Below are 17,715 nucleotides of genomic sequence, written 5' to 3'. Positions count from 1 at the left end.
CCTTTGCTTTCTTATTCACAAGCCCATATAGAAGAGTTCATTCTTGCAAGCTGATTGGGTGAGCATAGTTCTTGTTGTCTGCTCTGAACCAGTGATTATCTTAGATTTGATTAGGCTATTCCTCTAGAGCTAGGAATGGGCTCCACAGGGTATAGTGGGCTCTTCTAGGGTAGAAGGAAGGGAATAGGGTTAGGCAACCAACAGTGCTCCCTTGGAACTATTGGAGAACTCATTGAATTGTTTGTACTGCATTTCCTTTCACTTGTGGTGTGTGTATGTGGGGGGGGGGGGAGGGAGATTTCTATGTTAAACACAAGCAAGATCATCATCTGACTTTAAGCTTATTATCATTATTGGTAGATATGTAGACACAATCACAGTTCATCCTGGCTAGGTGATTGGTAATGGATGTGATTAATGATTCCAATAGGCTAGAGAAGAGTGATATTTTTTTGAAGCCAAGTCTAGCTTAAAGTCTCTGGTGAATTTAGGAGTTTCTCATAATAGCCTGGGAGGTTTACCTTTGGACAGTTTAACAGTGAAGGCATTATGGGGGATGGTGTTAACATTAGCACATGGGGAAATTATTTTCTCATATTAGATCTGTGTACTTTAGGATGAAATGTTAAAGTAAACTATAACTAGTAGTAAACAGAAAATCACAGATATCTAGTTATAAGAATCATACCTGGGTGTGTGTGTGTGGGAATAAAAGTCCTACTCTGAACATGTGTCAGTATTTTAAGACAATATGAACTCAAAATTTAAAAAAAAATCTACTTTGTTTCGAGATTAATTTATGCTTCACTAAACCAGATAGATATTCCACCAGTTATTAGGACTTTATTAAACTCTGCCCTATATATTATAAAAATCAAGGTGGGCCTTTGCATTGCGAAGTCATTTGTTTGTAAACTATATTTCAGAGTCTATTTCAGGGTGAGGTTTGTCCACATGTAAGTAATGAGCATTTGCTGGTGCAGCTCTTAATGGTGAGAACGGATGTTGAAGAAAGCAAACACCATATGCCCTTTGTTTCCCGTGCATGTCTCCTTCTGGAGGCCTGGGTGGAGTGTCTCAGCTGTCTCAAATAATCTCCATTTTGCTGTTACTGCAGACTCTGCGGTTCTTTGACTCTCTTCTCTCTGATGTTAATTATAACTTCTTCCTAATTAGGTGGCTCTTCCTCCTCTTTGGTTGTAAAGGTTCCACTCTCTCAAGTGCCAAAGATTGGATTAATTTTGAAAACTCAGTTTCACTTGATTTGTGACCGAACTAAGCGCAAAGAATTGAAGAAAGAAAAAAAAAACCCTCACCCGTGTGACTGTGAAGTGGGAGGGGCAGGAGGGTTGGGCATGGGACAGGATGCTTAGAATAATTCTGCTGCCAAGTGAATCAGTGAGAGGCTTGCAGTTCTCGGAGAGCACGGAACTCACTCCTGCCCAGAGTTCAGCCAGCCAGCTCTCACCGTTTCATTCTCCACAGAATGGATCCTCTAGCAGCTAAATCTCCAAGTATCACAGACTTGTCTGAGAGTGTAAGTAGGCCATAGGTCTGTTTTGATTGTTATGTCTATATTTTTTCTAGCCTGTTGCCTAATTTTTTCATTGGCTGGGAGGGAGACCTGATGGGGAATTTGGTCCTAGCCACTGTCCTTCTGAGATGGTGATAAATAATTTTCTACTTGGACCCAGGCCTTGATTTTTCTTGTTTATGGCGAAAGGGATTTTTTTCCCCCTGTAACAAAGTGATTTCTTTTGGCGGAGTCCATCGTATAATAGCATTTATAAGGATTTGAAAACATCTTATCATTTGCCTTGGTCTGTCTTTCCTTCTGTGGCTGCTGTCTTCAACAGATGCATTTTCCCCAAGGGACACTGTGCACTGCCAGCTCCATCCAGGCAAACCCTGTCAGGCATCCATTTTGGTAGTAAGGGACCCCATTGGGTTGGGAGCAGGTAATATTTCTGAGGTAGCCACAAGATTTGGGAGCCTAGGATGAAGCCAGGTGTGCAATCCAGCTTTCCTGTGGTGGGAAAGAATAAAGGGGAAGGTAAGAATGAAATGGCAGGTAGGAGATAGGAAGTCAGCTGGGGGTTTGTTAGAAGCACTGTTGAAAGCAAGGTACTGGTGGCTCACTCCTGTAGGCCCAGCTACTCAGGAGGCTGATATTTGAGGATTAAGGTAGAAGATGCTATCCCAGACCGAAAAGCCAACAAGATTCTTACTTCCAATTAACCAGCAAATAAGAGCCGGAAGAGGTAGAATATCAGCCTTGAGTGAAAAAGCCAAGGGTACAGGCCCACGGAGGTATCTGCGTAGGCTTGAATCTCTATTCAGCTAGCCCAATAGCTTTGTGCCTCAAACAAAAATCCTTCTAAGATGGGTGCAGGTAGCTTCCACCTATAATTTAGTTACTGAGAAGGCTGAAATATGAGAATCAAGTTTTAAAGACAATTCAGGCAGAAAAGACCATGAGACTCTTTCCGCCATAATTAGCAAACAAAAGCCGGAAGTGGAAGTGTAGCTAGAGTGCCAGCCATGTAAGAGCTCAAGTCCCCAAGTTCAAGCCCTCATACTGGCACATGTACACAGGAAAACTCCTCCAAGTCGTAATGTATTTCATCTGAATTTCTCAGTCATAATCGTTCACAGGACTTTTTAATTTTTTTTGGATCTGGTTGTGGGTCCTGAACTCTGGGCCTGGGTGCTGTTCCTCAGCTCTTCAGGTCAAGGCTAGTGCTCTACCACTTGAGCCACAGCGCCACTTCTGGTTTTTTTTTCTTTTTGCTTATGTGGTGCTGAGGAATCAAACCCAGGGCCTCAGGCATGCAAGGCAAGCGCTTTACCACTGAGCCACCTTCCCAGCCCCTCACAGGACTTCTTGATTGTTTGAAAAGACAAATATGAGAGCACCTGGCACTTATTTGCCCGACTCAACCCGTGCTTCCCCTGGTGCATTCTCCCGTAAACACAAAGTATGCTGGGATACCGTATTGAAATGTCACCAATATTGCTCTTTTGGCTTGTTTCAAGGCAGCTTTGGAGACCACCATGTTCTCCTGGTTGATTTGTAGTTAGATCTTGGGATTGGCCTGTTGGTCAAGTGATCCTACAAAAATGGTCCTTAGGAGAGGGGATTAGTGGGCTCTACTTACGTGTCACAGATAGTGGAGTCGATGAGTCTTCGAGGGACCAGTTAATTCTGAAGAGCAATTTTTTGGTTTAGCTTTGAGTTTAGAAGCTAAACTTGAAAGAATGCCTAGGGGTAAGAAAAAGAAAAGATAAACTCGGATGAACACTACTCAGCAGTTCATCTAATTTCTGATTCACAAGTATTCATAGGGGCCCGATGGCTCACGCCTGTAATTCTAGCTACTCCAGAGGCTGAGGTCTGTGGATTGCAGTTTGAAGCCAGTGCGGATAGGAATGTCTATGAGACTTTTATTTCCAATTAACCACCAGAAAACCAGAAAGGGAGCTGTGGCATAAGTGGTAGAGTACTAGCTTTGAGTAAAAGAGCTTAGCAACAGAGCTCAGGCCTTGAGTTCAAGCTCCATGATGGTCCAAAAAAAAAAGTATTCATAGGGAACTGTCATAGTTCATCTCCATCAAGTTTTAGTTACAACATGCATCAATCTAGCAACTGCCAGGCACATGGATAGACCTCCAGTTGCCTTTCTGCCAGGTTATGTGGATGAGGGGACACTTTCCAAAGCCCGTCTTGTTTGTTAACTTTACTAGATGCTTTGTATTTGCTAACCATGAGTTAATTGCTAACAATACTCTTCTCTTTTCAATGACAAGTTCTTCTATTGTATTTCATTTCATATTTAAACTGAGATCCTTTGACAAGACTCCTCAATAATCGTGTATTGATGAGTTCTAACATAGCTAACATTTTTCCCCCTTCATTGCTAACTTTTGTCCTTGATTTTGGAGAATCGGTTTGCATGTGATGATTTATGAGTGCCTTCTATCTTATCTACCATCAAAGCGATGTATCATAGTGTAGGAACACTGTGCAGTTTCTGTTCGCTCTTCGTTGAAATCTGGTTCCATGGCCTGCTGTGCCTTCTATGGCCTAGCTTTTCCATGCCTTTTCAGGCTCATCAGTCACCGTCCTGATTGACTGTTATCTTCCAGCAAAGTGATTCCAGCTCCAGCTCTGTCCCTTCTTGCCTCCGGATCCAAGCACTTATGGGTGGCTTTCTCTTCCATAGTGTACTTGTGGCTCTCTCTTCCAGGAGTGTACTATCTTTGGTGCCTTGCTTGTCTGACGTTTTCCTCTCTTTCAGATGTGACTCTAAGCAATGTTCCTGGGTCATCTTCTCTAAAGGGATTTCTGCCATCTTGCATTTTCTTTCTCTCCATATCATCACCATTTGTGTGTGTGTGTGTGTGTGTGTGTGTGTGTGTGTGTGCGCACGCGTGCACGTGCTCACCAATAACAGGGGCCTTGCACTTTTGACATGGCTTGCTTGCTCACATCTGGTGCTCTACCTACCACTTGAGCCATACCTTTAGTCCAGCAATTTGCTAGTTAATTGCAGATAGAGTCTCACAGACTTTTGTGCCTGAACTGACTTTGAACCTTGATCTGCCATGTTTCACACTTCTCAGTATCTAGGATTATAAATGTGAACCAATAGCACCTGGCTCATCACCATTCTTACAGAGTAGTTGTATCATGGCCTGGAAAAACTTTTGTTGACTCATTGATTTATTGGCATATGCTATCTTCTTAAGTGGAATTTCAGCTCGGGAAGGCTGGGGCCTTGGTCTGTTTTATTCTCACTGTGTCATTAGCCTCTAATTCAGTTCTAGATGCACAGTAGCTGCTCATCAAATATTTGGTGACTGAATAGTTGTTTTTGATAATTTAGTGGATTTTTTGAGTAGTTTGTGATTGTAAACTAATAAAGCTAGTTCTATATTTTCTGTGTAGGACTCCCCTCCTCCCCTATTCTATATCCATCATAGCGCGGGCACTTTGAGAACACTCCAGACTTCAGGGCTCTGTTTCTCTCTCTTCATAAGCCTTTTGGCTGGTATCCGGAGTCACCCTTTAACTGTTTTAAGCATCATTTTTGTTCTCAAAATGAAAACCACCTGTCTTCAAAGTGATTTGCTTAAAACAAATGCTTAGTTCTTGACTGAGGCCTTTTCCCCCTTCTGCGTTTTTTTTTCCCACCTCTTGCCAAGAATAATGGGAAAAACCCTATTATCTTGGAAAGTGCTTTTCCCTCTGGTCAAGAATGCAAAGCTGGATGATTTATCACCAAGTTTGCTGGGACAATTGCTTTCCCTGCCCCACTGTGTATTCTCAAATGTTAGTGGTTTGTTCTCCCTGGGACCTCAACAGAGTCACATGATTGGGGCTCAGCCTTGGCCTAGCCCCCTTCTCCTAATGTTTCCTTCAAGTTTCCTCCCTGCTGATAAAGAATCTAGCTCAGGACATTGTGTTATGGCAGCAGAGCTAGAAACAATGTCCATGTAGCACCTTGTGACAGATTGCTCATCAGCTTACAGAGAACTTCACACCAATACCAGTAAGAAGGCAATGTTATCCTCATTTTGAAGTTGCAAATATGGGGCTGGTGGCTCAGGCCTCAAATCCTAGCTACTCAGGGTCTGAGATCTGAAGATCATGGTTCAAGGCCACTGGGTAGAAAAGTCGATGTAACTCCAATTTCCAATTAACACCCCCCCCCAAAAAAAAATCCAGAAGTGGATTTGTAGCTCAAGGGGTAGAGCACCAACCTTGAGTGAAAAAGACAAGTGAGAGTGTGATACCCAGAGTTCAAACACCAATACTAGCACAAAAAAGAGAAAGAAAGGCTGCAAAACAGAGATTTGGCAAAGTTAGGTGACTTATTTCTATGCACACAGGTTGTAACAGCCAAAATTAGAACCCAAGTCTGTCAGACTTTAAAATCTATTATTTGTTGGTGGGCTCAAGAGTTTCTTAGGCATTTTTGATCATGTTCTACAGTTAAAAAAAAACAAGTGACTTAAGCCGGGCGCCTGTGGCTCACGCCTGTAATCCTAGCTACTCAGGAGGCTGAGATCTGAGGCTCAAGGTTCAAAGCCAGCCCGGGCAGGAAGGTCCATGAGACTGTTATCTCCAATATACCACTAGAAAACTAGAAGTGGTGCTGTGGCTGAAGCGATAGAGTGCTAGCCTTGAGCTGAAGAGCGCAGGGACAGCCCAAGCCCAGAGTTCAAGCCCCATGACAGACCAAAAAAAAAAAAAGCGACTTAGGAGCTACTCAGGATGGCACATGTATATAATCCTACTACTTGGGGGACTGAGAAAGAAAATCTTAAGTTCAAGGTCAACATGGGCTAAATGATGAGTTTAAGACAAACCTGGGTGATATATTGAGATGTCTCAAGAAAAGAAAAAAGCAGCCATAGCCTCTCCTCCCTCCCCCAAAACCACTCTCTGACAACTTGATGTACATGCACATGCCTGCATGAGTATGCACATATAATTGAAATAAGTTTTTTAAATGAGTAGTTTTTTTCCCCTAGTATGTATGGTGCTCTCTTGCATTCCCCAACTCCACCAAAAATTAACATACTGGTATCTTCTTTATTTTCTTTGTTTTTGTGCCAATCCTGGGGCTTGAATTCAGGGACTCATACTCTCCCTTGGCTTTTATTTTTCACTCAAGGCTGGTACTCTACAACTTGAACCACACCTCCACTTCTGGCTTTTTGCTGCTTAACTGGAAATAAGAGTCTTATGGACATTCGTCCCAGGCTGGCTTCAAACTGCTATAAGATTTTAGCCTCATAAGTAGCTAGAATTAAAGCCTGAACCAACAGTGGTTGGTGCCCTTCCTTCTGTCCTTCCATCCTTCTCTCCTTCCTTCAGGGTCTTCTACTTTCCAGGCAAGTGCTGTTCCACTGAGCTAAATCCCCAGCCCCAAGAGGTTTTATTGTTTTTGCCAGAATAGCATTTTGAACTCAGGGCCTAGAGCTTGCTAGACTGGCACCTTATCACTGGAACCATTTGTCCAGCTCCTTTCCCTCCCCTTTTCCCTTCCCCTCCCCTTTCCCTTTCCCCTTCCCTTCTTTTTCTTTCTTCTTTTAATTCTTTTTCTTTTTCATATTGGAAATCACTCTGCAGCCTAGGCTAGCCTTAAACTTGCAATCATCCTACTTCATTCTCCCTTGTACTGAGATGACAGATGTGTACCACCATGTCCAGCTGCTGGTCAGACCTTCTAAACGGATTTGTTTGCCCTTTGGTTGGTGGTAACCCAGTTTGATAAACACTGTTGTGGGTGATGTGTGAATTATACTTTGTGTAGAGGCTTACATGCTGTAAGTACTTTAAATCAATTTTATGGCAATATAACATATATACATACATACACACACACACACATCATAAAAGAGTACAGCTTGCTGAATTTTCACACTCTGAATCTGTCTGTGTACCCAGCACTAGATCAGAACACATGCCACTGATGTCAACTTCTTTGAATCAGGACAGGCCTAGAGTACAACAGAAATGGAGAGCCTTTAATTTGTTCTGAATTATGCGCATACAATTATTTGCTAGACCCTCTCTTTGTGGAGGTCTGTATTTTGCATTTACAGTGATGGTGCCTGGCTGGAGTTTTAGATCTCACAACTGCTAAAGGAGTGGAATGTGGCCTCCCTAACGGCTGTCAGAAATTGGCACAGAAAGAGGGCTGACTGAGGATGTGCCTGGTAAAATGAACAAGGAGAGGGACGGGCAAGTCCCTCCAGTTGAGTATGGAAATGTTCAGCTGTGAGAATTTATGGTCTTAGTAATGGAGATTTTACTGAAATGGACATAGTAGGGGAAGGGGATTTGTGATTAAAGTCTCCCCACCAGAGATTAATGAACATCTATATAAAATAAGGAACATTCATTTCTCATGAGTGTTGACTTTTAAAGAAAATTGTTTTAGCATACTAAATAAATACTGATTTCTTGGCAAAAGTTCTAGATGAATCTCTCTATAAAAGCAAGCCAGAAAAACTTAACATTCCAAATGTAAGATTCTGTATGGCAGACTTGGTGGACATAGTATATATAATTCATTATAATGAAATATACATGGAAATGATAGGTTAATACTCTTAATGTGCTTTTAGACATTGAATGCTAACTATTTTGCTAGCTATTCACAATAACCAAGTTTGGAAGTTGACTATTGGAAGTTTTTCAAATCAGCTTATGTGCTCATAAACAGATGAATGGATAAAAATGTGTTATATATCCATAGTAGAGTATTTTTCAGCCATAAGAAGAATGGAATTATTTACAAGAAAATGAATCCTCGTGTTAAATGAAAAAGCTAGATTCATAAAGACCAATACCATGTTAAAAAAAAAAACACCCCAAAACAACTCAAGTTGGGCATTCATGGCTCATGCTTGTAATCCTAGCTACTCAGGAGCATTGTGGCTTGAAGTCCCCTGGGGCAGGAAAGTCTGTGATGCTCTTATTTCCAACCAACTACTCAGAAAAATCCAGAAGTAGCGCTAGGGCTCAAGTGATAGAGCGCTAGCCTTGAGCAAAAAGAAGCTCAAGGACAGTGCCCAGGCCTAGAGTTCAAGCCCCAGGACCAGAAAAAAAAAGACTCAAAAATAGAAGGGAGGATTTTGGGGGGAAAGGAAAGAGACCAGCATCAGGAGGGAGAGAGGTGATAAGAGAGAGCAAAAATGAGGGGGTGAATATGGTCAAAGTACATTATAAACATGTCCTAATGAAAGCCCTCATTTTTTTGTGTCTATATATATATATATATATAGACACAAAAAAAATCAAGTGCTATGCTATAAAATTTAATTAAGTATTGCCTTCTGTGAAATTAACTTTTGTGGCAGTACTGGGGTTTGAACTCTGGTCTTTCCACTTGCTAGGAAGCACTCTACCACTTGAGCTTTGCTCCCACGTTCATTTTTGGTAAAGGAGTCTTTTTGGCTCTTACATATTAATAAAGGTTGAGTTGGCACACAAAATAGGCAATATGATTCAAGGCAGTGACAATGTGCTAGATAAAGACCCTAAATGTGTGTTCATTGGCACACCTAGCTAATTAGAATCCTGGAATGCTAATGTCATTCACATATGCATGGTGCTTTACAGTTTACAAACCCTTTTTCTCTTGTATTATTGGTTGAAGCTTCTCTAAATCCTAAGTAGTGGATGGCACTTTTCCTAAATTACAGAGGACAGAGTCAGATCCAGAGCATGACATGGTTTTCTGCTTGAGGTCTTACAGCAAGAAAAGGTGTTGATCAGATATTTTGTCTCCCAGGTTGGTACTAGATAGGTCTCTTGGCCAGATGTTCTGACACAAACCACTAGAGTATACTGTTCATGGGGGATTAGCAAGCCACAGGGAGTCAGAGTACTCTAATGAAGGACTTCTCAACCTCAGCACTGTTATCATTTTAGGTCAGTTAAGTCTGTTGTTGAGGCTGACCTGTGCCTTGTAGAATGGTTATCAGCATCTTGGTCTCTAACCTCTAGATGTCAGTAGCACAAGTTATGACAGTGCAGAGTACACATTACTAAATTTCCCTTAGGGTGCGCAGTTGCCCCCTTATAAACCTCTAGCTTAACATAATAGCTGCATTTTAAAGAGGGACTCTATAGTCAATTAACTAGCAAAATGCTGAACCAGAAATGTGGTTCAAGTAGTAGAGTGCCAGCTGTGAGCAAGAAAGCCCAGTGAGCAAGAGCAGGAGGCCCTGAGTTCAAGCTCTGGTCTGGCACAAAAACAAACCAAAGAGATAAAGACAACCTTGAAATATTAGACCTATTATCTTTCCCATCCAATTTCTAATGTACTAGAGAAACCATTAAAAGACCAGCAAAAGGGCAGGAGGGAAGAGATGGGCTAGGGGGAAGGGGAGAGGGGAGAGAGCAAGCAATATATTTCATGTTGAGTTCTTGTCCATAGAGAGCATTATATCTGCCAAGGAAGGAGGCAAATAGCTAACATTTTAAAAAGTTAAAACCATATAGTTAAAATGTTTTTATAGAAGAGTTAGATATCAGCCAAAGTGTATACATTTGAAATCTCTTGTAATTCTACTGTCCAGAGGTAACCATAGTTCACATTTTTTTCTCTATCTTCTACCTTTTTCAACTTTTGTGTTACAAATGTTTCCACACTGGTACTTTTCAAATAGGTTCATGTTAAAATGCTATGATCAGCTTTCTAAGATTTAGCATACAACAAATATATTTGTATAATAACAAGGGTTTTAATGGGCACATAATAGTTCATTATATGGCTACTATACAGTTTTATTTATCCGCCTTTTGTCATGTATATTTATTTGTTTCCAATTTTGGTTTTGTTGTTTCAAGTAAAGCTATGAGTAGTCACATGCCTATTTCAGCCCTTCACAGCTCATTCTTTTCCTTACAGAAATTATAATCGCTGTAATTTTTAGTATCCACTGAGAAAGCTATGTAATTCATAATGTTCTGGCTTATATTTCAGTTATGTTACATACCTTTACCTCTTAACATTGTGTAAAATGCATTGATAAAAATTTATGCCCCAGGTTTGCACAGTAGAGTGTGAAAAGTTCTTTGTTTTTTTTTTTAACATTAAATGATGACTAATTAGAAGCCATTTAGGTTTCATGCCTTGTTCATGAAAACCACTGTTACAGTATCATGCTACTTCCTGAGGAGGAATCAGCCTGGTGAAGATCGTCAAACCTTCCTTTAAGACTGTACGCTGCTGAGAGAAATTTAAGGCTGTATACTCATGAAGTCTCATTGCCTGTGGTTTTTTCTTATTTGCACTTTAAGTTATAAAATTATAAACTCATAGTAAAATCTTTCCAATGGTACTGAAGAGCTTAAGTTTCCCTACTGTTCCCACTCTTTGATTTTTCATTCTTCACAATTCTCCTATATGAAATTTAAATGCAAAAATATTAAAAAACCCATGAACTAAGCAACAATGCATTTATCTATTTTTCTGCTCCAAACACCTTATTCTATGTAATTGCTGATTTTCCTCCTGCAACAAATCACCTTTTTTAAATGAGAGTCTATCCAGGGGCTAAGTGCCTACCAGTGGAGTTGCTGGCTATTGCTAAATTGTCCTTCTACCAACTTGACTCAGACATTCTTTTTTTCTGCCTGACATAGACTATTAATTGATAAATTAGCAGCATAAAGATAGGGCCTCATCTACAAAATTGGTTTGGAGGAGACCACATTCTCTCTAGAGACTACTGTAAGGATTGAGGTTTCCTGCCTTTGGGATGCTTTGGGGGATGTGTGTTTATTGGTTTTTCTTCTGGGATTGGCCTGAAACTGGATTTTACTTTTGTTTACCCATGGAGAAAGAAGTACATGTATAAAATTAGGAAACAATGCCAGATAGACAACTTTCTGATAATGTTGGATGAACAGTCTCAATTAGAATTGAAGTGGCCTTCTACAACGAATTGATTTTCATAAAAGAAAAAGAATTGAGGTGGCTAGAAATGGAGGACCCTTATTACTAAAGAGGTTGCAATATTTATTTCTCAGTGGGTCTTTGAAACAGAATGTGTCATTGTACATCATTCTTTATTGTACATTGTACAAATATAGCATGGAAATATAGTCTAAAATGCTACTTTAACATGGTATAATCATATAGTAATCATTTTTGCTAGTTTCTCTTTCATAAAGTCTTTTCTGATATTTCCCCATTCTCCACCTTTTCCCATTTCATGCTGAATTATTTTATATTGCCATTTAAAAAATAATTATTATATTTGATGTTACATTTGGAATCTTTTGTTCTTTAATTTCATTTTTGACCAGTTGTGTTTACATAATCAAATCATAAGAAACACTTAGTTTGGAGTTCTCATCCTCCTGACACATAAGGTTTGGTACATAAATATTTTGATTAGGTGTTCATCATAGAATTCCTATACTTGGGGCTGGGAAGGTGGCTCAGTGGTAGAGTGCTTGCCTTGCATGCATGAGGCCCTGAGTTCGATTACTCAGCACCACATAAGCAAAAAGAAAAAAGCTGGAAGTAGTGCTGTGGCTCAAGTGGTAGAATGCTAGTCTTGAGCTGAAGAGCTGAGGGACAGCGCCCAGGCCCAGAGTTCAGGCCCCACGACCAGATCCCCCCCCCCCAAAAAAAGAATTCCTATGCTTGGTAAAGTATTCTACTCCCTCATCCCTTAGAGTAGAAGCAGGTCTCAGGGAGCCTCTCAGATGTCAGTGAGTCTGAAATAGGGCCAACTCTTGGCGCCTTTTCTAGTTTATGCTAAGAAGGGGATTAGGAATCCACCCTAGAAGGTAGAAGATGAAATCTGTTTAGGTTTGGTCCCAGGTTGGGTTCTTTTTTTCTTCTTCTTTCTAAGGGTTTAAATCTGGGGCCTACTGAAAACTCAGATACTTCCTGAGGGATGGCTTAAGACTTGAAGAGATTCTTTTTTTTTTTTTGTAGGTTATGGGGTTTGAACTCCAGGGCTGGGCACTGTCCCTGAGCTTTATCCTATGAAGGCTAACACTCTACCACTTGGAGTTACAACATCACTTCTGGTTTTCTGATGATTAACTGAAGATAAGAGACTTTCCTGTTGGGGTTGGCTTTGAACTGCAATCCTCAGATCTCAATCTCATGAGTGGCTAGGATTATAGGCTAGATACACCAGCCAGGCTGGAGATAGGATTTTAAAGAGTTGAGTAAGTTAAACAGCCCTTAGGGCAGACCTGATCCAACGAGACTGGTGTCCTTATAGGAGATTAGAACACACAAAGGGTTGACCATATGAGGATATAGCGAGCAGCCATCTATAAGCCAAGGAGAGAGGCCTTAGAAGAAACTAAACCTAACAACACCTTAGTTTGGGACTTCCAGCTTGCATATCTATGAGGCAGTGACTCTTAATTATTTAAGCACCCCCAAAATGAAGCATTTTGTTATGATAGCCTGGACAGACTAATACAGGGACTTTTCATAAATCAGTGCATGTGATTTTGCTTCCCTAAAGAGGTCAGCAGCACCTACCCTTTGGAGTTGATGTGGAGGACGGACAGTGGCCAGCTTATCAAAGGTACTCATGTACAGTCATTTTATGCCCCTCCCTCACCCAGAATTTCTGGTTCAAGCCTAGCTTGAGGGATTTATTTTTCTCCTGCATTTTCCTTTTAAGTCCTTTTCAAATGGGGTCACAAAGAGAAGACAGGTACTTTATGAAAAGGGTCTAGATTACAGTGAAACACTTTTATTTTTTTAAAATCTTTTTTCTCCTATTAACAAACTGATATTTCAGACAAAATATCCGTTAGGATAAGGATTCTACTGCTAAAAATTGAGGTGGTATGAATACTTAATGTACTCAATATCCATTGTATTAGTTTGCTCCCACTGCTGTAACAAATACCACATACTGAATGGCTTAACCAATGGAAACAAAACATTGATCAATAAGGTCAAGATGTCAATAGACTTTGTTCCTTCTGATATCTGCAAGGAAGGATTTCTTCCATGTTGTTCCCTTAGCTACTGGTAGTTTCCTGGCAGTGTTTGGTAGTTACATCCACCCAATTTCTGCCTTCATTCTTACTTGGCATTCTCTCTATGTGCGTGTCTCTATCCAAGTAGTCCTTTTGTAAGAACTTCAGTCAGGTTAGGGTTCACTTAAATGATTTCATTTAAATTTGATTATCTGCAGTGATCCTGTTTCTGAATAAGGTCAAATTCACAGGTACTGGGGGTTAGACCTGAGCATCTTTTAGGGGAGATCCAAGTCAACCTGCAACAAGTTATAATGGAACCCAGTTTGTCACCTATGTACCTCTTCCTCTGGCTGGAAACGTCCTTCTGCCTGGTTTGCTACTTCCATCTGTCATTCAGGTTTCAGCTCAGAAGTGACCTTCTCAAGAGGCCTTCCCTAGCCACCCCCAATGATAATAGATTGATTGAATGAGTGACATAGATTACAGAGTAGAATTAAAATGGGATTGAGAATTGTGTTAAGCATAATTTATTCTTAAAAGTGTGACAGAGCTCATCTCCACACCACATCAATGTTACTTGTAACTTTCTTGTATATGTTGGCCAAGTCCTCACCACAGATGCTATTTAAATATCATTTTGTGCCTGTGAATTGAGATGTCGGGCACCTTCTGAATGTCATGATGTTTCTTGTTCTGTGTACAGAATATGCTAGGAGGATTCAGTTTGTTGAATTTGGATTTTTTTGGCATTGAATCAGTCTTCCCTAAAGGACATGTAGGTCTAGAAAGCTTGTGATTCTTAAGTAAAGAACGTGTTCACTAATGCTAGTTAACATCTGTTGAGTATATTCTTATTGCTAAAACTGCTAGGGGTGATGCAGAGTACAAAAGTAGTGTAGGGAATATTTCCAGGCAAACACAACTTGCATCCAACAGTTGAATAATATGCCACCGTACATGTACAGTTGTGTGAAAATATGTAGTATAAAAAGTGGGTACCTGCTGTGGGCCAAAATTATCAAGAAAGACTTTGTGGGAGAGCTTAACCTAGCCAGGGTTGCTTCTGATAATTAGAGATTTCAGAAGAGGAGGGATCATAATATTAACATAGTATCATTCTTCTGTGTAATAGTTCCAGTATATAGTGAGCTACCATGTTTGAACTAAGTTAATTTTGTTCTATGATTTGTAACTGGAAAATATTGGAAATATCCCACAGATTTATCATTTGGGGCTACAAAAATTATAGTACAACCATATCATTGAATAGTCTCCGACCAGAAAAAAGAATGTGGATGCCTTTTAGCAATATGGAAAGATATTTCAAACATATTAGGTTAGAAAAGGGAGATATATTTCAGTGTGAGTTAGATACCTGATGTATGATAGTTGTTTAAAGAAACTGGTAGAGTCCATGAGACTCTTATCTCTGATAAACTACTCAGAAAAAGCCAGAAGTGGAGCTGTGGTTCAAGTAGTAGAGTGTTAGCCTTGAGCAAAAAAAGGCTCAGGGAAGACACCCAGGCTCTGAATTCAAGCCCCAGGTTGGGCACACACACAAAAAAAGAAAGCAAAGACACTGGTAGATGCCCAAGAAACTCATATCCTAAGAATAGTAGTGATGATTTCCTGAGAATGTTAAGACTAGGGGAATGAAAACTAGTTGTCTGTCTATTTCCACCTACTACTCTGTTTCTCTCTGTGCATGGGATTTGAAAGATGTAATAGATCCTATTCAGAAAATTAAAGCCAGCTGCACATGGCTACTCCCAACTACTCAGAAGGTGGAGATCTGAGGATCGGGGTTTGAAGACAACCCAGACAGGAAAATCAATGAGACTCTTATGTCCAATTAACCATTAAAAACAAGCTGAGGTCTAGGAATGTGGCTTAGTGGTAGAGTGCTTGCTTAGCATGCATGAAGCTCTGGGTTCAATTACTCAGTACCACATAAACAGAAAAAGCCAGAAGTGGCACTGTGGCTTAAGTGGTAGAGTGCTAACCTTGAGCAAAAGAAGCTTAGGGACAGTGCCCAGGCCCTGAGTTCAAGCCCCAGGACTGGCACAAAAAAGCTGGAAGTAGAGCTGTGGCTCAACTGGTAGAGCATGAGTCTTGAGCAAAAAAGCTTCAGGGATGGTGCTCAGGACCTGAGTTCAAACCCCAGGACCAGTACAAAAACAAAGGCTAAAAGTAAAGGTATGAAAACAGCACCATTTTGTTTTATTGTTGCAATTTTTAAACTGACTTCTGTACTTCAAGTACTCTGCCTTGCTGGGACAGAACGATTGACAATAACCAGCCATACTGGACATCTCAAAGATGTGCTTGTTCTTACATTTTCCCAGAGATGAAATGTCCTTGATTAGCTTTTCACTTTTATTGCTTATCACTAAAAATGTTTCTAATATACACTGAATAGACAAAGTAGTCCATTCAAACCCCTTTGTACCAATCACCACCTTCAGCAATTATCTTGTCTCATTGGCCGTCCTTCCTTCTATTCTCCCCCTCTATCCTGACCTCAATTATTTGGAAGACAATGCCTTTCTGATTGTATTACAGGTCGAGCTTCTGTGAGAATCTGAAAATTTTCAAAGTCTGAAACTTTTGAGCATCAACATGATGCCACAAGTGGAATATTTGTAGCAAAAATGCAGGAACACTAATAATATAGTATAAGGTTATCATTAGGTGATGGGTTACAAAAATATATATGAAACACATAAATGAATTTTATGTTTAGACTTGGCTTTGATTCCTAGGATGTCTCATATATATGCAACTATCTCCATACCCTAAAAAATTCTAAATCCGAAACAGTTCTCAATCTAAGTATTTCAGGTAAGGGACACACATCCTATATTTAGAATTACTGCTCTGGTCACCTGAGTTGTACTGTTGCTCCAGACACACAGGTAGATTGGATGACTGAGCTGCTCAAAGCTTTCTTTATATTTCATTATGTGTTTCTTACTTTACTTAAAATATTTTTAATTGTGGTAAAATACACATACCATTTTGCCATTTTAACCATCTTTTTTTTTTGGGTCCGGTCGTGGGGCCTGAACTCTGGGCCTAGGCGCTGTCCTCAGCTCTTCAGCTCAAGGCGAGCACTCTACCACTTGAGCCACAGCACCAATTCTGGCTTTTTTCTTTTTGCTTATGTGGTGCTGAGGAATCAAACCCATGGCCTCATGCATGCAAGGCAAGCGCTCTACCACTGAGCCACCTTCCCAGCCCCCATTTTAACCATTTTAATGTGCCATTCAGTACTGTTAAGTGCATTCATATTGTTCTGCCTCCATTTCCAACTTGTTCACCTTGGAATACCAAAGCTCTCAGCTAGTAATCCTACCATTTGGTAGAATAAGGCAGGGGGATCATGAGTTCAAAACCAGCTTGGGCTACATAATGAGGCCCAGGCCAGCCTGGGTTACATATACATAGTGAGACTCTGTCTAACTGCTGCAACAAACTTTACTCTTTTGCCCTACCTAGAAACACAGAGTTGTGTGGTTTGCAATAATTCCACGCCATAGTCCATCAGAATGCATTAGCTTCCTTTGATCTTCTAGCTATTAATTCTGAGAAACTTCCTCCCAAATACTTTTTTTTTTCCAATCCTGGGCCTTGAAATCAGAGCCTGGGCACTGTCCCTGAGCTTCATTTACTGAAGGCTAGCACTCTACCACTTGAGCCACTGCATCACTTGCAGCTTTTTCTGTGTATGTGGTACTGAGGAGTCCAACCAAGGGCTTCAATGCATGCTAGGCAAGCACATTCCCAGCCCTCTCCGAAATAGTTTTGAGTTGCAGAAACTGACAAACCTTCCTCTTGGCCCTTGTGACCAACGATACAATTTTCTCTCCAGGTTTTTTTTGTTGTTGGTTAAATTAAATTTGTTTCTCATGTGCTTGCCTTGAGCTGAAGAGCTCAGGGACAGCGCCCAGGCCTAGAGTTCAAGCTCCACGACTGGAAAACACATTGTCTCTCATTAGACTAGATTATGGATTGAAAAAGATACTACTGGAACCCCTGCCTTAGTCTTTTTCAATCCATAAAAATTTCATAAATAATATTTTCAGAAAATATTATCTTATATGATCATATGCGCATAGCTATTGCGCCTTTGTCAACCACTAGTATGTATAGCCTCCTTTGGCTTGAGTGTGTGAATGTCTAGAGTCCTGTATAATTTATCAGGTCTCTTTGGTTCTATTATTAAA

At 40.4% G+C, this 17,715-nt stretch overlaps 1 protein-coding gene across 4 annotated transcripts in view; it reads left to right on the top strand.

The window, feature by feature from the left end:
* Sh3kbp1 (SH3 domain containing kinase binding protein 1) overlaps nucleotides 1-17,715 on the top strand; it is a 340,250-nt gene that overhangs the window by 94,276 nt on the left and 228,259 nt on the right. Inside the window, exon 1 of one of the 4 annotated variants that reach the window (XM_042670513.1) lies at nucleotides 1,412-1,537. The exons of the other annotated variants lie outside the window; for them this stretch is intronic. Within the exon in view, the coding sequence (XP_042526447.1) occupies nucleotides 1,487-1,537 (51 nt within the window). The 5' untranslated portion in view covers nucleotides 1,412-1,486. Of the gene's footprint in view, nucleotides 1-1,411; nucleotides 1,538-17,715 lie in introns of those variants that run through there. 4 annotated transcript variants of the gene reach the window in all.

Source organism: Dipodomys spectabilis, unplaced genomic scaffold, assembly GCF_019054845.1.
Source record: "Dipodomys spectabilis isolate Male_0828 unplaced genomic scaffold, ASM1905484v1 ptg000564l, whole genome shotgun sequence".
Classification (NCBI taxonomy): domain Eukaryota; kingdom Metazoa; phylum Chordata; class Mammalia; order Rodentia; family Heteromyidae; genus Dipodomys; species Dipodomys spectabilis.
Note: the sequence above shows the minus strand (reverse complement) of the source record. Positions and strands in the feature narration are given on the sequence as shown.